The sequence below is a fragment of the Triplophysa dalaica genome, chromosome 16 (assembly GCF_015846415.1).
Source record: "Triplophysa dalaica isolate WHDGS20190420 chromosome 16, ASM1584641v1, whole genome shotgun sequence".
In the NCBI taxonomy this organism is placed as follows: domain Eukaryota; kingdom Metazoa; phylum Chordata; class Actinopteri; order Cypriniformes; family Nemacheilidae; genus Triplophysa; species Triplophysa dalaica.
The window spans coordinates 11,381,060-11,406,913 of record NC_079557.1 but is presented as its reverse complement, the minus strand read 5'-3'; the positions used below and the strand labels follow the sequence as shown (position 1 = coordinate 11,406,913).

The 25,854-nt window shown below is 37.7% G+C and overlaps 1 protein-coding gene across 1 annotated transcript; it reads right to left on the bottom strand.

Moving 5' to 3' along the window:
* mcf2a (MCF.2 cell line derived transforming sequence a) lies at positions 1-25,118 on the bottom strand. The gene is given in 31 exon segments (XM_056769223.1): positions 1-2,745; positions 4,229-4,332; positions 4,437-4,549; positions 4,625-4,737; positions 5,966-6,066; positions 8,213-8,267; positions 8,362-8,440; positions 8,568-8,660; positions 8,841-9,062; positions 9,205-9,330; positions 9,403-9,495; positions 9,621-9,713; positions 9,802-9,871; positions 11,771-11,886; positions 12,102-12,168; positions 12,272-12,354; positions 12,571-12,653; positions 13,079-13,220; positions 13,222-13,251; positions 13,345-13,536; positions 13,631-13,822; positions 13,905-14,024; positions 14,497-14,611; positions 14,729-14,850; positions 16,372-16,521; positions 16,609-16,725; positions 16,808-16,927; positions 19,058-19,148; positions 19,457-19,571; positions 19,932-20,000; positions 24,534-25,118. Coding segments are annotated over 31 exon segments (3,333 nt in total). The 5' UTR covers positions 24,628-25,118; the 3' UTR covers positions 1-2,692.
* Between the last annotated feature and the right edge of the window lie 736 nt (positions 25,119-25,854).

The window sequence follows — 25,854 nt, the reverse complement described above, 5'->3', positions numbered from 1 at the left end:
TAGAAACCTACTCAAGATTTCAAGAGCAGTTTTAAAAAGGCTCATGCCCCAGTTCTGAAAATCAATGGATCTCACACATGAGCACTGGAGGCATCACATCACTTACATCTCGCCTGTGAAAGGACTGATCTTAAAATCATTTTGACTGAGTTTATGGGATGTACCAACACAATGCTTCTTATGACGGAGGTAATAAAACTCATACAAATTCAAATTAAATATGATTTTTAACTGGGGGGTTGAAAACAAAATGCTAAAAAGCACTGGTAGATTAAAAAAACTCGAAACACTTTCTCCAGGTCTCACTTATATCTGTTTTTTACTCTAAACTCTTATCAGGGGTGTTGTAGAGAAAGTGTTTCTGGTGATAAAGCTATTATACTATTAATACAAGTTATTGCCAATAACTTACTTTATATTAAAGCAATAAGCCCCAAGAAGCAGTGGGTTACCGGGGTATTTTATAACGCCTTAGAACTCCGCTCAGCCAATCAGAATCAAGGACCAGAACTGACCGTTTTATAATTGTATTCATCTAATTTATTAGCATGAGTTTGTTAAAAGATTCATGAACATTAAACATTAACATATCTTAATCTTTACAGAACAAAACTATAAAATAAAAGCATTATGCAAAGCATTCTGGAAACCAGAAATCCTCATTAACCCTTTTCTGTTTTTTTTTTCAAATTTGGTTCCCAGTATGCTTTGCAAAAGGCTGTTAATGTTTAGATTTTTCTGTAAAGATAAAGTCTTGTTAATGTTTAATGTTCATCAATCTTTGAACAAACTGTTGTCAGTAAATTACATAAATGTAAATCTACAGTAAGTTAATGGCAAACTGCTGCAAGTAATACTGTAATTTCTACAGAAATTATTTTCAGTGTATTTAAAATTTCAATAGGCTGTACAAATTTAAACATATCGTGTTGTAAAATTATAATACTGTCAGTAAATGTACATTTCTTTAAAACGAATGATTTAAAAGCAACATCTGAAATCAGTTAAATGCATTTGGACGTTTGCATAGAACTACTGTGAATAAGCACAAACATGCTTAAAGAACAGATGCTTTAAGAACAGCAAGGGTACATTTATAGTATGTTGTACTTTCCATTAAGAGTCATGATTTCGGACGGGTGTCTCTACGCCGGAAGGGAACAACTATATCAAAATAAATAAATGAGTAGCATAAGAGATATGTACTCCAGAGCGTTTCCTACTGCTGCTCGCCGCTCATTTCCACTTCAAACACTGTCATATCAAAGTCAGGCCTCCAACCGGGAGCCCAATTTTGTGTAATACATTTATATAAGTCTGCAATCAATATTTAACCAAGCATTCAAAACACTGGCTATATTTTATGTTGTCCGTATAAGCTCTCTTAATAAGAAAGCTTCATCACAAGGCTCTGATTTTGCCTTCGCACATGAACTGCTAAAAAATGACATTCTTATTATTTTTGTCTTGTTTTCCAGTAAAAATGGCGAAAAAACTACGCTAATCAAGATGAATAAGAAAAGAAGTCTTGTTTTTGGACAAAAATTTTTAAATTTCAGTGAATTTGTGCTTAAAACAAGCAAAGAAATATAAGAAAAAGTAGGTAAGAAAAATAATCTTGTATTAAGTGATTAAGAAAAATGTAAACCATTATTTAAGATTATTTTTCTTACCCCATTGGCAGATTTTTTTTGCTTGTTTTCAGCAATAATTCACTGAAATTTCATATTTTTTGTCTACACACATGAACACACATGAAAACATGTTTTCGTTTAAAAATAGTTTTCTTCTCGTTTGATTCAACGTTTAATTACAATGTTTTGTGGTCTCAAAGTCAACATTTACATTCTTGCCACAAGTCTTTAAGTTGGCAGAGAAGATTCTGCATGTAAAGTGCCAAAAAAGGACATTTTCCAAATTAAAGAGAGGTAAGATTTGAAGGCATGCCAAATCTTACTGGTTTAAAGCTGTAGAGAGATGCAAAAAGCCACAAGCTAATTTGTGTGCCCTTGATAAAGTGCTTTATAAAGAATGTTTTTGAGGTAATATAAAAAATACTAATGAGTAAAATTTGCATTAAATAAATCGAGAAGCTCAAGTAATGGGACAAAGGAGGCGTTATGGCACTGCATGGTTTGGCATTAAAGCTCACAGGGAGAGAGCTCTTTCTGTTCGAAGAGGATAAATATGACAACAAATAACAGTGCACGGTAAATACCAGCACAAACACACACAAGTAAATAATAAAATCCAAGTTATTTACAAACAAGATGTTTCCATAGGCCCATGAGAGTGTTTACTGTGAACACAGCAACATGTCAAGTACGAAGAGATATTCATCACCGTTGAGTCATTAAAAACAAGTATTAAGTCTATTGGGACAATTCAAATGAATTTAAAAATGTTTCATCAAGTCAGGAGGACTGAAGTGTTCACGCAGAGAAAATATCTTTACGAGCACTCTCTAGGAAAATCTGGAGGAGCTGGAGATCACTTGTAAAATGACCATTCTCATATTTATGGTTTGAAGTATTAAAAACAGCTGCGATGCATTTTGATAGCATCTGTCGTTGAGGATCAGTACAAGAACACGGGAAGAATGTTGAAATATTCAGAATATCATCCTTCCGTTCAGGTCTGAATTCATAAAGTTCATAAGGATGAAAGTTCAAGATACTGTTGAATGATTCCTTTATGGTGAGCTGAGCTTTCGTGTTTTCTGCTTCCCTGGGTTTTCTGATTTTCCTGGGAAGGAAAATATGTCAGTAAGACGATCAATAGGAATCACAATTACAAAAATAAAGTGTAAATAATATAAAATACAAAAAATGATGAATTAAGTTCTACACAAACATCACATTTGTTATAAACTGCTTTAAATACTGATAGATGACAAGTAATAATCATACCCTATGACCTTCTGAGTATTACAAGCACATTTGACTTCATTTTACTTAAAGATTTCACTGACAGGATTTCTGGGCAATTCCAATGTTATGGATGTGACATTTTCAGTCAAAACTTGACACATAAATTCTCAAAGAATGTTTTTATGACCCATATATTACATCATCTGTTTAGATTTTACTAAATCTATACAGTAATAACCAAACATGAGAAAAATATCAGTCTATGCACAAGTTTTCTATTTTAAAAGACGTTTTAAAAGACAAAAAAGGATGTTTTTGAGAGACAACATGTAGGATTTCTGTAAACTAAAATGTGAAAACCAGAAGCAATCATACCCAAGAAATGAAGAAGGGATGGCTCTCCATAGACCACAATACAGTTTTATTTAAATTTTCATGTATAGACATATTGACATGACCTATCAGTATTTTGAAAACGTTTGTTAAAAAGTTTTTTTGACATTTGCATGATCAAAATCTTTGTAAACAGATAAAACGCTGTACATCAGTGGTTCTCAACATTTTTGCTGTTAGTCCCCTTAGTGTAGTGTGCATCGCTTTGCGGTCCCCCAGATAAAGACATAAAAAGAGTCATATGGCGGGAATACGTGTTTTTCTATGTCTTAAGTTGCCCATGCATGTATTAGAGACGTAAAATTGCATTAAAAAGATCATTTCTAAAAGCGAATGCTCATCCAGACCTGCCTGAAACGCCTCGAGAAACCACACCCCCCTCAAAACTATGTCAGTACGTGACTGACTAAGACCACCCAAATGTACGCAAGTAAGGTCGTACCTGTCATCACAATTGCTTTGGAACCTGATGTACCAAATATGGTGAAAGGCGTTACATTTCTGTCAGACGCTTGCGGTATTCGACCAATCACTACGCACTGGTTAACTGGCCAATCATAGAACACCTCGCTTTTCAGACCTTTGTAAAAAATCTGTGCGTTTCAGAGAGGAGAGGCAAAGAGGAGATACAAACATGCACGGTATGTGGAAAATCTTTTTTAAACCTTAAATCGTGTATACACATTGCATTACATCTAAAAGAAATTATAATATTTGTTTAAGCCGTGTCATATGACCCCTTTAAATTAAGTAATTAAATTAAACCCCAAAAATATTCAGTTATACAATGCTGGGACATCAATTCTTTAGTTTAGTGGCCTTATTTTTATGGTGTTTGATAACATTAAATGTATGATAAATCTCTAGAATTAATAAAATACCACAAAATCTGTGGCCCCTCTAGATCCATTTTGGTGCCCCCCAGTTTGAGAACCACTGCTGTACATATCCAGAAGTTCTCTCACCTCCCAGCCTGCTGGAGTGATTTTTCATGCCATCTCCCAGGATGCCCTGTAGTTTGGCAGTAGGGATTCGGCCTTCCTGTCTGCGACTCAGATTCGTTACCAGCCTGTAAAAGTACACAACTAAACTGATTTACACCAATAAACAAAACCCTATATATTCATACCCTCCAACAGTTTCCTGAAAGCCTTTGCGACATACATGACTCACCACTGGCCATCATTCTCCTCACGCTCCAGTTGTATGACATCACCACATTTAACGATCAAATTATCAGGCCCATTTTTCCGCCAATCGGTGAAAGCACTGTATCTGCCCGGAACCTTTAGCAAATTGAAGGAGTAATTACCATTCTAGGCCATACAACTGACATTGATATTTAGATGAACGACTCTTACCAGATGGGTAGTGTCTTCCTCCTCAGTGTCAGACGGGTTAGAGAGGCTGTTTGCTCCACTCCAGTCCTCCAGACCTTCACAGATATCTACAGAATAGGGTGCTCCCGGCCAGCCTATCACACATGAGGACGTCTCAATGTAAAATTTTAATTTATAAAAACAATCCATTTAAGCTATCAGCATTGGTTTAACTTTTGCAGCGTGTTGGAGCTTAAACAGAGGTCATGTAAGTGCACAATCCCCTTTCATGTTGACGTGACACACAGCAGTTATAGTAGAGAATTATAGTATTTCAGCGAATACATGTGTAAGTTTAATACCAAAGATATTTATATTAACAAGATGCTGTCAGGGTCGGTGAACAGAACCCAAATGCAGGGAGTTGAAGGGTTAAACAAAAAGACGATAAACACAATAAATAATGTAAGACTTTAAACCAATAGCTTCCAACAAGGGGAATGAAACGAACACGGTGAATAATCCAAAATAATAAATCCAACAGGAAAAGGGAAAGTCCACAGGAACACCTAATCCACAGGGAGACAACTGCTCAAGGGGAATATACAAATACGGCTACGGATGGTACAATATGGAACAACGAATCGACCAGGACTGGGAATTTAAACAGGACTTATAAAGGGGAAAACTAATGAAGGATAATAGGAAAGGGACGGTAACGGGCAGGTGACAAGACTTAACATTAAATGGAAACTAGCAGGAAGATAATGGGACAGGTGAGGGAGATGAAACGCTAATGGGACACTAAAGGAGAAACAAGGGGGCGGAGCTAAACAAAAGACAGCGAAATGTCAAAACATACCGCCACGTGTCTGCATACAAGACGAAACACACACACAAGACATGGTACTGTCATGACCCTGTCCACAAGGCACGAAAACTCAGAATAAGAAGGACAGGGTCCTGACAGATGCAGCTCTGCCGATACAATGAATGAAGAGGAATGCATCGCTCAATACGTCCACTCTAGCAAAGGAAGTCACGCCTCCCAGTAAAACGAGTTAATCGTCAAGACTGACGATTCTTTGCGGCGGGGCTCCCGTGAGGTGTATGCCAGCCTGTGCTGCGGCACAGTAGATGAGGCGACCTCGAAAAAAGTGATTTAAGCTTAGCAAACCAAAGTTATGATACAGTTCAAAGCTTTTTAATTATTAATTGGAAATAAGCCGTTTAATTTTTCCAGCGATTTTAGAAATAACTGCCTTCCCCCATTCAAGTAGATTGGACTGTGGACTTGCCATGACGTAAATATCTCCTCAGACGCGTTGCAAACACGGCAGCCGAGTGGCACGACTTCCGTAAATTGACTTCGGAAATACTCACTGCGTCTGTTGCGCTGGTGCTGGTTTGAGCATGTGAGCGGGTCTGGACTGCTGTGACCCGACTCACTCCCCTCTGAGCTGACTGACGCTCTTGGCTGCTTGCTGTGGGTCAAGAGCACAACGGTAATAAACGTTTACACACACAATACAACTCATGTGAAAAAAAAGGCAAACCAACCATCAACTCAACATAATCCATGTAAGAAGCTGGCAGAAATGGAGGGATGGCAGTCTAATTTCAGCAGGGGCGTAGAAACCATTATACCTCACATGAGTCAAGCTGGTGAGGTTTATAATGTGCCCCCCACACTTTTTAGACCGTTCATTTCAGCACGAATACATGCTGATAAATATGAAGTGAAAGTAAGGCGGTACAGTTGTGATTTGTCAAGAAAATGCTTAACAGCCGGTCGAGATCTCGCAAAGCGCTTTTCAACAGCCAAACAGCTTCCGGTGCTCAATTCAGTTTGCATTTCATGCAAAACGGATGCAGAAATGGGGTTGCAAAGCCTCCCCCTGTTCTACAGATGAGAGGGGCACGGCTGATGTGATCGGAGGCGTGTGGTATGTGATGGTGGTTAGAGTGAGGCTACGGCAGGCCGGTATGTGACGGAGCACAGATCGGAGAGATCCCTCTCCCGCCTGCTTTACCACTGAGCGTCACTGTCGCTGAGAGGGGCGAGTGAGGCGTGGGCTCCGAGCGCGAAGGCACACACACACGCCCCCCGACAGGGACACAAGGTCCAGGTGGGGCAGGCAGCCCTTAAGGACGCCACGGGGAGGCCGCACGGCCCTGCAGGAGGGACAGGCAACCATACATAGCGACTCTATCATTATCGTCATCAGGAACTTCTTAAACTTTATACTCTCACCTACTTCTCAAGTTCAGTACTTTACTTTTCAGGATTTGCTAAAATCACACATACTTAATGTGAACAGATACCATATGGGCAAATACAAAAGATACTGTATGCACACAGGGTCCAAAATTAACACAAAGGGTCCGAATCGTCCAAATAATAATCAAAATGACTTTTAGAGTATGGTTGTTAACAGCAATGTTGCATGGTTTAAGTTGGATTTTAAGAATGTTTGTCTGACCTTCAGATGCAGATAATGTGAACTAAAATAAAAACACAACAGCGTCAATAGTATAATTAGTTCTTCTATCAAGTTGTGGTTGCCAAGCAACATAGCAACTTTGTACATTAATACCCAATGTTGTCACAATGGTGTGTTTATCAGCATTTTGTAATCATCGAGTATACATCTTGTGAACAACGTTCTTCATATTAAGCTACCAAAAATACAGTATTCTGATGTGTTCGTCAAAAATATATAAATTTATGTAAACAACAATAAATAAATAAACAAATACATCATGTCATAAATAAATAAATACAATTAAATCACCTTTAATAAATATTTTGGTAAATGCTCTCAAATCACTGTTGGGTGTAAACTTTATCTTATCTTTTATAGATGTTCGTTATTTTCATAAATCATGACTATTTGTCACCCTTCATGTTTATCTTTGTAACTAACTAACTAACAGCACTAAAAATATATATAATATTTAAAAATATATATTTAATATTTAAGACGGCAGTCAACTTCTAGTTCAACTTTTAGTCAGATTCAGATTGGAAAGCTTATAATAAGTTAGCCAGGTCGGATTTTGTGGGAAATGTTAGGTTTAGTTGCCTTTGCATGATTAATGTGCGTTTGGCCCACAAACAATAAAAAGCCGGTTGCCAAGTCCGTTTTTGTTTTCTTGCTAGTTCTGAAAGAGCTGGGTTGCCTGGTTGTGTTGTGCAGATCTGGCAACCAAGATTAAACTGCATAGAAGAACAATGCCAAACCAACCCACATTCGATTGCATAGAATTAATCGTATTTTCCAAACTGATAAGGCACAAAAGAAGCAGAAGTTCTGGTAATGCAGAGCTTTTTTCTACTTCCTGGAAAAAGTCATAGTTTTGGAGATACAAGCTTTCTGCCCGGCAGCAATTATTTTCAGGTGTGGCAAGCGGTTCATTTTGGACCCTGCTTACACATAGAATACACACATTGCTAAAGCAGAGGCTGTAAAAGCAGAGAGCATTCTGAAGCTGTGGGCAGGATTCTGGTGAGGGAGTATCTAGTAAATTGAAATTTTTGTCCCTTTAATACACTATAAAAGCCAAAGGGTTAAGAAGAAAGAGGGAATGGCCATGTTGAGGGATTATTGTTTTGCAGTGGTTTCTTACCTCACAGAGAGCGGCGGAGACAGCTCTGAGTATGCAACGGAATGACACAACTCTTCTAGAACAATGAGAGAAGATGACATCAGCTTATTCAAAGTGCACAGGGGTGGGAAAATACCAAGCACATTCAATTGAGAATTGAAAAATGAGACCTTTGAGTTGTTTTTGCTGGTTGGTCAGAATCCTTCTGATCTCGTTCAGCCAGGTAATCTTCACCTCCACTGTGGGTGCCTGTGAGAATAAGACGGACGTGTTTGCAAAGCAAGAGTAGGTTATAGCGCTCATGTGTAATGCTATTAAAGGATCCACAGAATTGACAGAATTGTTTTGGGGTGATTATCAATTTAAATGTGTTTACTTGTATCACATAAACCTCTTCTCTCCCACTGTACCAGATCTCAAACTTCTTCACGTCTCCTTTGACGTTCTCTGTTATGCCTACCGCACTCATCTGCCAGAGTAAACAGAGCAAGTATTTGAAACCCACAAAAAACACAAACATTCATACAGTAACTGCACATTCCTGTTATTTAACACTACATTTTCATCAAGGCATAAACAGATGGAGCTATGGCTGCAGCTGTCATGTTATCAGGAGCACAGTGATGCATGCTCATGTGATTCTGGCTACCTTGAGACAGTGCTTGAAGCTGTAGGAGGGGGTCTTGTCAGCGCTTTCTCCGTGCTCTTCTCGCCGTTTGCAAAATAGGAGAGCATGCTCGTGTAGGAATAAGTGTCGCTGCATGGGCTTGAAGCGGGCTAACTCCTTTACGCGGGTCGGACCCTTCTTATGACTGATCCACACGCTGAAAGAGCCCTGCATTAACACACGGCCCAGATCGCAGAGATCTCCCTGAAACATACAGTATGTTAACGTTCAAAATATCTTCTTTTGTGTTTTGCAGAAGAATGAAAGTCACACAGGTCTGAAATGACAAAAGGGCAAGTAAATTTTAATCTTTTGTGTACTATCCCTTTACGTTTTCAAATGTTACCTCATATCCAGTGATGGCTATCTGGTGCATTGAATCATTGACAGATTTAAGGAGGTCCAGCATGGCTGTTAGCGCCCCCTGCAGCTCAGAAATCCTCTCACATCCTGAACTGTACTTCAAGAGCTCCTATCGTCAAACAAACATTCAGAGTGTTTCTTTAAATGTTTAAATATATTTGTGAACATTTCATACTCGTACCTTTAGTAGGAGCTGATACTTTGTAAGGCGCTGTACTGGTTTCAGCAGGTATGAGTCAAGAGCCAGTTTGTGTTCCAGTTTCTTCTGGCATTCCTGAAATAACAGGACACATCTCAGTTTTTAGTTCTACGCTGTTCTAGTTGCATAGTTGATAGTTGCAAAGTTTTGCAAAGGCAAATGCAAACAAATACAGAAGATCGCTACAAAGTTTTTAATACCTGAAAAAACGGACAGTCCGGGAACTGTCTCCACAAGGACTCGGACCGAGGTTTGTTCTGACAGTAACATTCATATAAATGAAAATGCTCTTTCTGAAAACAAACAGATTTGGTGGGTTAGGTATGTCATGCAAAGACACCAGGAGAATGACTTGATCTTACTATGCCATGAATCCCTCACCCGCTTCAGAAAACACGCCCCTACTGCCTCCGGGGTTTCTAGACAGCTTTCTAAATCCTGTAGAAAGACACTGTAGAACAGAGATGACACAAGTCAGACACTTTGACATCAATGTTTGAAAAACTACTTGAAAGTACATTACTTGTTACTTGTACGTTGTATTATTAACTTTTCAGTAGGACTGTCAAAATATCAGATTCTCACTACGCCACTATCATAGGCACATTAATTTGCAATCACAATATTAACACGATATCTATGGAAATGTTTACTATCAGACAAGTTTATCTTTGTGTTTGTTTTGTGTTTTATCTTTTTTAAACTCAAATATGTCTGTAGGGAGGCATTTAAGATATTATCATATGGTTGCCTTGGACTTATAAGGATCTATTATATCTGCATTCTATCTGCAGCTTTGAGATATTTAGCTTCAAAGTTTTTTGCTTTTCATTTGACTCTGCAGTGTTGTCATGTAAGGAAGTAAAAATAGGCCTACTAAAGTATTTTTTGGGAGTATCTGTACTTTATCAGTTTCAATGAATGATCAAATGACTGGCTTGTTTCGAGAAATGCAAGGAAAGAAAGAAGTAAAGTTCAGATAGATTTGTTTAGATTTTTTTCCAAGTTGTTCTCTTAGAGGGATAATATCGGGCGTGGGAGCGAACTATCGTTTAATAAAGTTATAATTTATAAAGTAATGTTATAAAAGATGTGGTTTCTGAACTTGTTTTTTTCTAGTTTTTTTGACAACAATAAATCTACTCAGCTTGAGACAGAGCTTTTTCAAAGTTGTAAGCACCATTTTTGATCTTTATGCTAAAAAAGAACATTTTTATTCACATTGTTTACATCAACTTTTCTTTAAAAGTAGATTTAATATAAAAAGTACTTATGATACTTAAGTACAATATTTATCTGTTATCCAAGTCATATTCTAAAAGGTTACTTTCACTTCTACCAAAGTCATTTTCTAGCAAGATATTTGTACTTGCTTTTTGTACTTACTTTATACATCACTGTGACTCTGTAGAACCTTTATATTTTCTAAAAAAGTCACAAAATTACGACGGCGTTTAAATGTCACGTTAAAAATAAAAAATAAACAAGATTCCGAGAATAAAGTCGAAATGTTACGAGATTAAAGTCAAAATGTTACGAGATTAAATTCGAAATGTTACGAGAATAAAGTCGAAATGTTACGAGATTAAAGTCGAAATGTTACGAGATTAAAGTCGAAATGAAATGAGAATAAATACATAATACACAAAAATGTCAGAATCTTATAATTTTAAGAAATGTACAATATCGAGGTGGTGTTAACAGTGTTTTTAAATATTGCACCATTGACACACTTACTTCTGAATATTGGATTTAATGAGTATGTATATGCATGTACTATATTGTATGCAATAAAATAAGCATGCATAACAATAGTTACATGCACTAAATCTAGTATGCACACAGAATATTTGCAGAATATCTAGTATGCAAAAGTTAGATGCATAAACAGCAACTCGGGTTCTTTATTTTGCAGTCACACTGAGCTTTTCTGTATGTGATAGATTGACAGACACACAGTGAGAGGCCACACAGCTGTCTACGTGCTCCCTTCCAGCTGAGCTCTCATTGGCTTAATCAAATCTTTATTTGACCAACAGTCATTTAGCGGTAATTAAAGTGCTTTAATTGGCACACCAGCCTCCTGCTGTCAACCAATTTGGCAATTTGCATTGGTTTGGAAGAATACCCAGCAGGCAAGACGGGTTCAAAGCCACCGAAAACACAGCTGCACAAACTGATAAGTTTTATTTTAAATTAGGGGGTTATGAAGATGTCTTGAAGCCACACACTGAGAGTGTGCAGATATGTCTGTGGATTTGCTGCTTTATCTCACATGAAACAGAGTCGTATTTTCTCCAGCTGTGGTTTACACATGGGAAGTTCTGTGTGGATCTGAGTGTGGTCTTGCCTGCTATGAAAGTTGTAGATATCAGGTAGGTTTCCAAACAGCACGTCTCTTTTGTTGCGAAGACTTGTTGGCAGAAGCGAAGCAAAAGCTGGGTTGTCCATCTCAGCCCTATAGCCCTGTGAAACCGGACAAATAAGAATGATTGTGGTGTCATTTCAATTGATTAAATGCTATTGATATAAAAATTCAGCTTTTGCTAAATAGTTTTAATGACACTTGTGTGTGTGGAGCAGAAAATGGGTGAGAATGTTCAGAATTGTCAAGGATTTTTCAAAGGAGTTAATGGTCAAATCCATCACATCACCAACTCTAATAATGGAGGTCATTCTACCAAGAGAACTGCCAGCAGCTCCTCCACATAGATCCTCTCTGTCTCTATCAGCTCATTCATCACATGCCTGAGGTGAGGTCACACACATATTTACAGGAACATCAGACATGACAGTGTTTATTTTAAATTAAAGTATAATCTGATTTTTTAGAGTCATAGATCAGACGCACCGTTTCAGTAGTTCAGCACTGTCCTCTCCATCTATACAGTAGGGGGGAGAGATGGGGCTCTGATAGTCGTGAATCACCTCAATCTGACCCACACAGACAAAACACATGTTTCATTTACAACGATCACACATTCTGCACTTGCTATTCTACATACTTTATAATCTGTCTTTTACTTATTTTTTCTGATCTGCATTGTGAGACACAATATATGAGCCTGTGACAAATGAATACTATTTTATCATTGGGAAAAGAAAGCTCTGCAATAAAGGCTGAAAATACAAGAAAAAGGGGGCGTTTACCTTCCTAGAGTTTGGGCTTTTCCTTGATGTTTTTTTGCCTGGCAGTGGGAGGTCAAAGGTGAACTTTAAACCGGAATTAAAATCTGTTTTTTTAAATAGAAGAGCAGATGGAAAAGAAAAGCTAATATTAATATATAAATCAGGTTGATAATAAAATTAGGGGTGTAAAGATATTAATGTATTGCATATCATGACAAATAAAGTCAAATGTGCATCTTGGAACTATTGCGAGTGTATCACGATTGTTAACGTTTATGTTAAAAAACGCTTTGTTTATCATTGACCGACTTATTCAGTTTTTAACCATTTAACCTTTAAATTAAAATGTTTAATTATTCAATTTAAATTGAAATGTTACAAATTCTTTAACAAATTAAAAAATGACTAGAGTTGAAATGTTTCAAAACTAGACCTGTTAATGTCTTGACATTTTGTTCAAACAATTCAGGTAACTGTTTTGTAATTAAAATTCATTTGGCCTTTTCCAAGGCTTTGAACTGGTACACACCATGTTTGGGGGAGAAGAGGGGAGATTTTGAGCGTGGTGTGTTCTCTGGCCGAGGGGTCACAAGTTGGACCGGCCGTACAAGTTTGTCTGCCAGTTTCCTCAGGCAGCTCTGTCTGCTCTGAATCAAACCCTGCACTGAGCCTATGTTTTTCAAATGTCTTCTCTATATGAGCCTGAAACACGGAAAAGATACAAAAACAAAAGGATGATTTCCCACACAAATGTTGTGTTGTTTTTAAGAACAGTCCCCCATTGTCAGTATTAACCTGTAGATAAGAAGTGAGCACAGATTCATACTCCATAAAGAGCACATCAGATCCTGCAATGAGGAGAGGTGGCGCCCCCTCCTGGAACTTTTCAATTGCTCGGAGAGCAGTCTGTGCACCTTCTTTAGACTGAAATTTATCCACCTGTTGATTGGCCAAGAGATAAACCGCATCATCACACCAGCGCTGGGCCTGAAAGTCAAATAACAGAAAGTACAAAAAATCAAATTCCCCCAAAATTGTGCATGATTAGATGCAAAATAAAAAAGAATGTGTATTACTCCACCTCTTCGAGGTGTCGGAGTAAAGTCTGTGCTCTCGAGAGCATGTTGCGTTTAGTACTGAGGGCGAAGGTCAGATTGTCACAGTGATGTCTCAGTTCATTACAGCGCTGGATGATCAGAGCCATGGCGTAGTGATGCCCGGCTGCCAGCTGATGGCCGTGCAAGATAAGAACCTGAGCCCGACTCATCTCCTCCTTTAACACACACATCTCTGTCAGAAAGATCGCAGTGAGTCTCTGCACATGCAACACCAACATTGAGACGTTATGCAGCTACCTGCGCACGTCTTTCCAGACTGTCCAGCTCTCTGGCCGCCTGGTCTGTCTGGAGTAGAGATTCTCCGGTAATGCTCACCTTCCTCTCCTGAACTCTTGACTTCTCTAAAGAGCTCTCCATCTACCAGGAAGAGAATTCAAGAAAAATACCCCGCATCACATACTTCCAACAATATTTTTATTAGGAATGTTTGTCTTCACTTTCCACATTTAAATTTAACCTAAGTTTTTTTAATTACTCTTCATTAAAGGTATAGTTCAACCAAAAATGCGAATTATTTTTTAATTTATTCACCTTCATGCCTTTCGAAACCTGTTAACTTTCTTTCTTCTGCAGAACACAAAAGAAGATATTTTAAAGAATGTTTGTAAATACTTTTATTGAAATGTCTTGAAACTTCAAGAGCGAAGTTTTGAATGACGCAAGGGTGAATAAATGATGAGAGAATTTTTTTGGGGTATCCCTTTAATCCCATAATGCGTTAGTACTGCACTGATAGTATTGCTGGCTCTTGCTTGATACATTTGCAAAGCAATAGTCAAGGTTGTTTTCATCTAAACTTTCCACATCTAAATATTCATATCTGTGCCACCTCCTGAAAGCTCTGTTCATATCTCAGCAGTTGTAAATATTGCTGCAGTTTGAGGTGGTGCTTGTCGAAGAAGCCATCAAAAGCCATCTCCATGTCATTGAGCTGAGCCAGCAGCCTGCAGAAACAAACCCAAGCTTGACTTTGAGATCACTCAAGACAAAAAAGTCATGCTTGTGTTGCAAACGTTCTCTGTTTATAAAAGTCTATTAAAAACTACTATCAGACTTTATACCTCTGCATGGTGTCCCAGTCCTGGGTTATATCCCAGTTTGTGTCTGAGTTCACCTCTTTCCTTGACGTCTCCAGGTTAGAGAGCAGCTGTCGTCCCTCCCTCATCACTGATTTGATGGCATCCTGGGGCCGGATTCACAAAACATTCTTAAGAAGAAAATTCTTAACTGCCTTATTTTTTTTCCTAAGTTCTAATTTAAGAAAAAAGTTAGGAACGTTATGTTTTCCCGAAAAGAAATTCTTGAGACAGTTCTTAAATTTTTCTAAAGATTAATCTTAGTGGAAATAATTCTGAAGAATCCAAATTCTTGAAACAAAAACTGTCGTGATATCATCTTAAAATTTAGCCTCACCGTTCTGATCTCAAATCTCAAAAGGTAAGATGTTTAAAACATGTATTTGGTTGTTTCACATGTGACGTATATTGTATTGAGCCTGAATGTTTATATTGATACAACATAGCACAGAAGTGAGTACACCCCTCAAATGCTTGTGAATATTTTATTTGATCTATATTTATTATAAATTACACTACAATGTTAAGTAGTGAGTGTACAGCTTGTATAAAAGTGTACATTTGCTGTCCTCTGGAAATAACACAACACAAAGCTATTAATGTATGGCAACAGAAGTGAGTACACACCTATGTGAAAATGTCAAAATTGGGCCCGAAGTTTCAATATTTTGTGAGCCACCATTATTTTCCAGCACTGCCTTAATCCTCTTGCATGGAGTTCACCAAAGCTTCAAAGGTTGCCACCGGAGTACTCTTCCACTCCTCCATGTTGACATCACAGAGCTGGTGGGTTTTAGAGACCTTGCGCTCCTCCACCTTCCGTTCGAGGATGCTCGATAGGTCTGCAGACATGCTTGGCCAGTCCATCACTTTTACCCTCAGCTTCTTTTTGAAGATTTAACACACCTGCTCCCCATTCACACCTAAACCTTGCAACACTTACAAATCACATGACACCGGGGAAGAAATATGGAAAATTGGGCCCTATTTGGACATTTTCACTTAGGGGTGTACTCACTTTTGTTGCAAGTGGTTTAGACATTAATGACTGTGTTTTGAGTTATATTGAGGGGACATAAAAATTAACACAGTTTTACAAGCTGTACACTAAACTACTTAACATTTTAGCAAAGTGTCTTTTCTTCAGTGTTGTCACATGAAAAGATATAATAAAATATTGACATAAATGTGAGGGATCTACTCACTTCTGTGAGATACTGTAAAATAATACTAAGGTCTAGCTCCCTTACTTTAGCTTTCATTATTAAAAATGATGTGTATGATCATAAATAGGGTCACAAATATTATGGAGTAGAAAGACACAAAAATAATTACAATAAATATAATTCTGTAACGCTTGCTAACATTTGTTTGTAAATGCTGTTTAACACATCACATGCTTATATACAGTATAAAAATAAGATCGCGAGGCGCAAAAAAAAAGATGTTCTTAAGAAAATATTTAAGAACTTCTTTAGAAATGTTTGAGAAATGCACTTAGGAACATTCTTACGAACTTCCTTTATTTTGTGAACCCCAAAATACAACAAACACACATGCACTATATGTTCTGCTGTCATATTAAGAGGGGAAGAACTTGATCAAATATTTTTTCTAATGTGATGTACCTTAAGTCTCCTGTATTTCTCAATGTGAGACAGCAGCATGAGCTCAATAGCACTGCATTCCTCTGATAAATGTGTTTCAGCCAGTTCTGTGCCAAAGGCCTGCAACATCTGAGCAATGTCCTTAACCATAACCGCAAAACTCTCAATAGCCTGTGAAGAACAAAGAAAAGCATTACATTTGAAGTTGCATTCCTGTGCATTTCAATTATTTATTTGACACTGCATTGGCAACATTACTGTTCTCAAGACAATCCAGTTGCTGTGGCAGTAGTCAAGAGTGCCTCCAAACTCTGAGGTCAGTTGGTTCTCATCAATGTAACGCAGTAGATCTGTGACAGAGCTGAGCATCACGACCTTAACAACAAGAGCAGGATGTCAGGATGGTACAGCACTTCAGATAGACTAGAACTTAAACATCTTGAAGTTGTATTCATACAGGCATTTGGATCATGAAGTCCTCCTGACTAAAGCGGAAGCCGAGATCAGTGACGGTCCGCTGGAAAAAACTGGTCGGTCTCAGCACCAAAACCAAGTGCAGGTTTCCCGGGAATGAGGCCTATGTGAGAGATAGAGTGATCATATCAATTGCTTGGGCAGACACACACACTCAGGTTTTTAAAAGGTTGCCCCCAGCGATGCCAAGAACCATTTTAGGTAGGTTTTTAAAAGATTAATCTCCTTGCAACGTTTTTATAATCTAAAGAACCTTTTTTAGCCACAAAGAACGCTTGCGAAATAGAAAGGTTCTTTAGATGTTAAAGGTTCTTATGGAACCAAACACTTCTTCTATTACATCGAAGAACCTTTAATTACATTTACATTTGGCAGACGCTTTTAGCGATTAACATTGCATTATCCTACACATTTATACATAGGTATGTGCAATCCCCTGGGATCGACCCCACAACCTTGCGTTGTTTTCACAATGCTCCTACCACCTATTTGGAGCACCTTTTTTAAGAGAGTTGACTCCAGGAAGAACGTCAATAGATTAAAAAATGTGTGTGTAAGGATGAAAGTGTTCCTAATAGCCAAGCATTAAGCTTTTTAGACCATAAAACTGTTCCATGTTGTATTAATAAAAATCATCCTAGTATCAGAATGATGTTAAAAAATGGCAAAGTTCAGAAAAGCAAATCACAATGCATTAACTACATTAACACAGAAAACATTAATGTGAAAACTTTATGCATAAATAACATACTGTATACGTTCAAAATTGGAATTACAGTTTATGTATAAACAATACCAATTCATACTTGTTAAACAATCCTTAAAGACAAGTGGCATTCAGTGTTTTCTACAGAACCCTTCAATAAGGCCAAGTAAACTGTGAAATAACTAAGACTAGATTTCCAGACTAGAACCGACTTCAACTGAACTGTATGAGGTCCAGCACACGTGTGCATGTGTTATTGATCAAGAGCAGACCCGAGAATACATGACAAGCCTATTGGGAAAACAACTGTCTGACGTACTCACACACTTACTAAAAATCGAAACAATTAACACGAAAATCTCACATTTTGCGACAGTTGCTCAAAGCATTTCACTGTAGGCTACTGAGGACATTGGACTAAGGACTACTCTTGACATTGAGTCGTCCTTACGCATGTCCAAACAGCATCGACATCTGCGACAACACTAAATCTGATGCCTTTTAATTCATGACAATACCTTGTTTACATGTTTCACGACAAAATAATCCTCACAGTTGCGGACAGAAGTCGAATGACGAAGCTAAATCCTCCGTCTAACCGCAGTGTTGTATTCGCAGCTGCCGCATTCTGTCTGTCTGACTAAACTTCGGTCGAACTCTTCAGGCTTTGACAAAACTAACCCAGACACACATTACCGTGCTCCGGCGGATCCTGGGACATCCTCGCCTGTAGTTTCGCTCACTCATCATAGCAACGGGTGATTTTAAGGGACGAGCGGCGTTCCTAACCTCGCCCATCCTCTGTTGGCGAGCCGGTGCCCGGTGCATTGAGCGTTCTGCAGGATTCATCGCCGCAGCGCCACTGGAGGGTGGCAGCACCGTCTGCATTGTCTCTCTACCCCTCTCACCTCTCTCTCGCTCCCCCAGCGTCATCACGTAAAAACCTGCGCATAGTTTGTGCTAACTCATGCATTCCCTTCCCCGAGCTTGGAGATATACATCATATATTTGCAAACTTTGCTTAGAGATGCCGCATTTGAAGAATTGTGGGTCCTTTGAAGACATAAACTTCAGTACCGTGGACAGCTACTAAATAGGCCAAACAGCTCTTGTTCAGTAGTCAATAAAAAAACTCTTCGAAGGAAAGATATAAACTACTCTTCAAATAAATACCAATGAATACATTTTTATTAATTAATAATACTAGATTTATATGAATTAATAAAACCATAATACATATTTAAAACATGCTTATATTTTATGAAACATATTTTGGATTTTATTAATCGAAAATAAAAAAGCACAAGACACTGCAGCATGAAAATGAACCATGGCTTTATTCTTGTAAAAGTGTAGTAGCTGTGTGTTTTTAGGCAGATTGGTTGCAATTTACCACATTTTTACCACGGTTAGACTATGGTTATTGTTTTGAGATCATATAAATGCATGGTTATGGTTTTAGTCCAAATAAAACGCTTAAACCATAGTTATTTCTAATCGCTACAATATTAACCAACTGCCTCTTACCGCAATCCTTGCAAGTGCTGTTTTGATTGAGGTCCAAGTATCCAATCTTCTGTCTAAAATGATGATAAATTTGACACCAGGTTGCCGGGCTCTGGAAACATGTGAAGTACATCACTGTAACTGTTTAGCCATAATTTACAATGTATTCACATAAGGATATAAAACTGCATTTGAAAGAGTAACCTTAGGTAACCTCACTGTGTTAAATTGTGTCAGTGTGAGATCTTGCCAAAATGTTTGTGCTTACAGCTAACTTTACCGCATTACACACGGTGAATACATTTCTTTGGAAAGCTCAATTTGGGTATAAGGTGGTTGCAAGTGAACTGAATACATAAGGGACTATTGCTGTACTGCATTGCAGTGAGATGGACGGGGTTGTATTTGGTATACACAGACCTCGGGATCAGTGTGAGGTATGACAGAACTTTGGCTAGAGCTTCTTCAGGAATGTCACTGAAAGCAGAGCATTCTGGGAGGGTAATGATGACACTGGAATCCTCAGCACGACCCCCTGAAATTAAAATAAAATTCAGTTTATAAGCTCTCTGTTAAAGACGGTACAGTATGTGTAGCATTGTCTTGAGTTTATGCTATAAATAAGATCTCATAGGTTTATCTTTAGGAGATTTTAAGATATGCGGAGACAAGACATCAATATGCACAATGTAATTTTTCATCTACAAAGTTATCTAAAGAATACATAGATACGACCTTTATTAATACATGCATGATTCTGTCTGTCCCATAAGTTATATATTGTGTCACATTCTGCCTGATGGTTTTGATTATGAACAATATCACAAAGCTATTTTCTCAGAGATTAGAGTAATTGGTTTTAATGAGCAGATGAAGCTTGGACATGATACCCCACCTGATAAATAGGCCACTTGTTTCTCAATGTAGCCAGCCACCTCCTGCATACTCACAGAGACTGTAACCTCTGAGAAGATATAATGAAATTGAATCATGAATAAATAAAACCAGAAACATGACCTTTGGCTGCCAAGTTGTTTCTAAAGAAAGCAAATGTGCTGTGGAGAAAGAAACATGCCCAACCAAACACCGCCCCCCAGTGTCCAACTGTGAAATCAACAAGGACCTGCTTTATAAAACGAAAGACAGATATGTTGATAATTGAACCTCACAGACTTTGAACAGACGAGTGAGAAACAGTCTAATGCATTCTTGTCTGCACTCTGCACGATTGGACCATAGCCAGAGACAGCATGAGAGAAAGCAGTTCGGTTTCCTTTTTGTTAGGTCACAATACAATATAAGCAGTGGCTGACTTTAAGGATGCGTTTAAATAACAGTGGAGAAAAATTATCAAACAAATTTCCTTTGTCAGAAAGAGAAAAACATTCATTTTGCAACGTATATGTGTTACACACAGAAATGTTATCATTTTTAGATTAGATTACTGGAGTTATTTTTTACTACGTGAAACATATTGTCAATGTCATAAAGCACGTGGTTATCATATAATAGATATACAGTCATATTGTCACGAAACACTAAGGGTGGTGAGGACATGGAGACAGAGGACCCAAGTGCAGTCAGGGAGGTAAGGGGTTTTTAACAGACTTTAATAAGACACAAAACAAAAACCCATGAGGTGGTAAAATAACAGAGTAGACAAGAACAGTAACAGGAACAAAGACTAACTAAACTAACAGGACTAGACTAGTAACACATCACAACAAAATAAACTAGACTCACTGACAAGGCAGGAACTTACCCACATGACACAAACAATGAACCAGCACAAGACAAGAGAAGCGAGACACGAGGTCAATATAAAGGGAACCAAATCAAGAGGGGACAGGTGCAGGGGATAAACTAATTAACACTAACTAGGAAACAGGAGGGGAGGAACAATGACAAGACCAGAGAGAGAGTATGGCAACCAATAGGTGCCAAAATAGTCTCTCTCCAACATAAAACATGGGATCCTGTCTGATTCCGCCTTAAGACCAAGAAATACCTGACATGGTGGAATCATGACACATATACAGACATACTGTAGCATAACATTGAGTCCAAAAGCAGACATCATAGCACAGTTATTCAGTATTCAGGCTACTCTGTGACTGTTTAGATTAATTCTGATGCGCTTAAATGGAGCATATTAAGTGAATAATAAAATCATTATATTTACTCATAAGTAAATATATGTTTCAAGAACTTGAAAAATTTTAGTCATGAATTTTAGTTTACATTACTTAATGGGTTTGATTATTTTGAGCATTTGGGTTTACACTAGAATGTGTCCTGTGCAATATGTGAAATTCATATTGTACTTAACCTTTGGATTCTGTAGTAAATAATGAATGCTAAATGTAAAGTTGAATGATCATATAACAGGTATAGGCCCGGTTTCACAGACAAGTCTTAGCTTAAGCCAGGACTAGACCTTTATTAAATTAGGATATTTAAGGCACTTTTATAAAAATAAAAATGCCGCAGAAAAGAACACTACTGGTTTCCATCTTGAAACAAAACAATGTCACAAACATATTTTCTGATATGTCAGGGAGGGCAAGTTATTTTCAGTTTAGACAGGTCAAACATTAATTTTAGTCTGGGACTAGTCTTAAGCCTTGTCCGTGAAACTGGGCAATAGTGTAGTAGTGTGTTGTTGAAAGTGACTGAGGAAAGAAAGTTTTGACCTGCATAACAATAATGTAAGTACGAAGATGTCAATTTATAATCTGTAAGTATTGTATATAATTTTTCATTAAATGTAGTTGGACATATTGTTGCAAGTGTAAGTTACAGAATAAAAATCTGTTTATTGTTTGAGTCATATGAATAGAGCAAGTAAAGTTTGAGGTCAATACACTGAATATTTCTGTGCAGATCCAATAACAGCTGAGAAAAAACCCTCAAGCATTTCTTAAACCCACATGGAAGATTTCTTCTTATTTGAACTGACTCTAAGTAAAGAGTTTGAGAATATTTGCTCAAGAGTTCTCTGTTTGTTCTTCCGTCCCTCTAATGTCACTTCAGGCACAATATTCAAAAACCCACAGCACTCCCTGACACTATTTACTCCAGATAGAAGCACTTCTCTAAAACAATACTTGAAAAACACAATTCTTACGTGATGAGTTTAGAGATAACAGCAATAGTCTGTTTAAAATTACGGAGTGTGTATTTACACTGAGTACAAATAGCCCACCTTGTTGGCAGAGACTATTTGCACTAGCTCCGCCCACCAATATGTGATTGGAATAGCGAAAGTGTAAGAATGACACCATTTGAAACAGCAACCAAAATGAGTAAAGTTTGTAAAGCTTGGTATAGGAGACTGGGGTTCAAATCCACCTCTTGGTTAAAACGTTCTTTAACCTTTTTCTATTACTTTACAGATCATAAAGGCATTTGTTTTCAATCAAATTGATTTAACACTTAAAAGTCATTTTTATTCATAAAGTTTAGGGTAATGTTAGCGGTAGGTGTAGGGCTTTGATATCTCAATAAGTTGCCATCATTTTAATAACTTTTATAAATATAATGATTAACTGTCTGTTATTATTGCATAATGTTTAATGCACAACAATACTGAGATGCAAATACTAATGTTATCTACCACTATTTATGAGTAAATAGCATCTTTCTATTTCTACTTAATCCAAAGAAAATACAGCTATTTTTGGTTAGCGTAAATAGCATATTGGTAAAATGCTGCTATTTTCACTTAGTGTAAACAGAACCTACTACTATATAAACTTTAGTTCACTTAGTTTCAATAGTCTCTCCCTTAAAATAAACACATCTATATGCCGTTTATTGAAAACACATCTCTGTTCAGAATGCTTCTGTCCAGATAAATCTGCAGTACACTTTTAATAATTTATAAGCAATGAACATCTTATTGTAGTTGTGTTTTTAATGCATGTACTGCTGTTTAGTTTAATTCACCGCTATAAGTAAAATAGCAGTGGCTTCCCTGAATGAACGTTTCTATAAACACACATACAAACGTATGAATGTCATTGCACAGGAATTAAGATAGCACACTTCATGCAATTTCAAGCATAAATTCTACAAAGGTAGGAATAAACATGTTAAGATTAGTTAATGTGATGGGTCGTGGTTACTCTATTAGTGTTTCTGTGTAATTTCAAGGGGTACATTCATCTGTTAAAAATGATGGTGGGTAAACATAATGGTGAAATTGATCTCAAAAATTGGTTTGAACTGATTGAACTGCATGTTTTTTTGGGTATTTTGTTGTATGAAATGTATACATTTTACGTGTCATTAAAACTTAAAAATACTTCACCTTTTGTGGCACTGTGCTCGGTAGGCTACTACTATTAATCAGTATCATGGACAAATATGAAACAAATTTTGGCTCCCATGTGTGTGCACATGTACTGTAAATACTGACAAGTGAGATTGTGGGAATGAAAGCATCCAGAGTCCAAAGCAGAAGATTAACTCCACAGATTCAATAGCCTATACTCACTGCATGGTGTTTTTCCAAATAGCTTACACATAAACAGCTTTGATTATCTTTTGAAAAAGAAAAAATTACATTCGGATAGATTTTATAAAATACCTTTCAGGTATTTCTTACAGGATATTCATTTTAACTCAGTTCACTAAACAGGTATTCTATAGGTTGTTCTATGTAGACGGGACCTGAGTGGACCTGAAAAGACATGCTCCAATTACACTACGTCACTACTACCTAATAAACAAACACCTTTCCACAGCATTACTTCAAAATAGACGCACACACGCAACCCCAACATGAGTACAGGTGCCAAGAACCCGAGCCACACTGCCAACTCTAATCCTTTTCAGGAAACACCTTGACAAACAGAAGATGAAGTAAATATACAGCACACAGAATCCGGGGTTTTGAAGTTCGACTATTATCTATTAAAGTAAAAGCTCAGGAAACAGAGAAGTGGCCATGAATGGAGATGCTGAGTCATGGTCTAAGGAAAATGCTGTGGCTTTAAGGCTGATCTGATTTGATAAACACGGAGGGAGAGAGCGACCAGAGGATTGAAACTGCTGCTTTCCTTCCTGTTTTATCATGCAGTTGTATGTACTCCACAATGTCTATTTTTATCCTTCAATCTCACAAGTGGCCCGAATATTAAACAACATGAACTTATCTTTGTGCAGTTATTTGTTTTGCGCCTTAGCCTTTCCAATGCAAAAATGTCAAACCCTGCAAAATTCAATCGGACAGTTTGGAAGACTTATTTCATAAATATGGAAACATATTTCATTATGGAAAAATATCAACTCCTGCAGGCTTTTTAAAGAAAAGGAGTCTGTAAAACAAAAGCAGATCTCATATCTAGATTAAAGATAAAGATCTATTAAGTCATGAATAACATGCTTTAAATAAAAACATTCTGGGACGCCTCAAAAATGGTACTTTCCAGGACCCCCTCAAATGGTTTACAATGTGTATGTTTTGAAGGATTAAATGTTATAGTATACTCACGTTGCAGTGTGCTCTCTAGCTCGGAGCCTGCCTGCAAAAGGTCATAATAGCCCTCCATGTCTTTCTGGGGCTCCTGAGGAGAGGCTGAGCCCATGCCCTGGCTGTTCCCGGAGACGAGCGACTCGACTCTGGGCCTCTCAGGCCCCTCCAATCCCTCACCGCCAAGGTTCCATCTCACCACCTCCACTGAACGAATCCCAGCAGAGGTTTAACTCCGTGGTGCCACTCACGCCTGTGAAATCTCCAAGTCACCTTGAGCAGAAGCAAGTGCATCCGCAAACTCCAGCGACACAGATCCCCCCCACTAGTAGAAACAGTGTCCGGAAATATCTATTACAAAGAGCCTACTGCAGCAGATAGTAGCGCTGCAGTAACACATCTCATCTTACAAAAAACAACACACGTAATGGAGGGTCAAAGTTGGATAGGTGTCCTGTCCCAAACTGAATCCCAATCGGCTTGAAAGCATTTCCTCCAACAGTGCTGATGGTCTGCGCCCTTAAAACACACAGCACACACCCTCCGGCTGTAGAATCCTGACTCTGGCTTTGGTGAGTTCAAGTGCGTCAGTTCTGCATCGTTGTATGGCTCACACTATTGACACACTGCCAACTCCCTCCTCATTGACTTATTCCAGTGTAGAGTTAAGACTCCACCCTCTGCTCATCTGCACGCTGCTCATTGGTCAGTTTTCTCACATGCAGTGGCTTAAACTCTGTTTCTCCTCTCAGCCTCTCTCTCTCTCTCTCTCTCACACACACAGGCTGTTCTGAATATCACTGACAAACAAAACTATTTTTCCATCACAGTCTAAATGAGTTTCATTGTTCAGAATACAGCAAAGTATGACATGTGGGAAAAATGCACAAATGCAGATGAAAAAGAGGCATTGTTGTCAAAGAACACACTGTTTATACTTCTATAACAACGTCGTATCTCCTTTTCAGATCATTTCGTTTCATAGAACACAGTCTGCAGCTGTTGGACAGAGAGAGTTAAACTGAAAACTTTAAAATGGCATTCACAATATACTATTAAAATGGGAAGGACTTGAAACACCCTAGAAATGAAGTCAAGTAAAAATAAAATAAAGATTTAAAGCTAAATTTTACATGAATGTTTAAAAGAAACGTATCATATAGACTTTAGTTTTTTATAATTCATTTAAAGTCACCATGAAATCAAACAGGAAAAGTGTTTTACACAGAGTTGCAGTGATTATTGAGACATATGACACGGCTAAAACGAATATTATCTATTTTTTTAGATGTAATGCATTGTGCATACATGATTTAAGTATAATTAAGAATAATTTTCAACA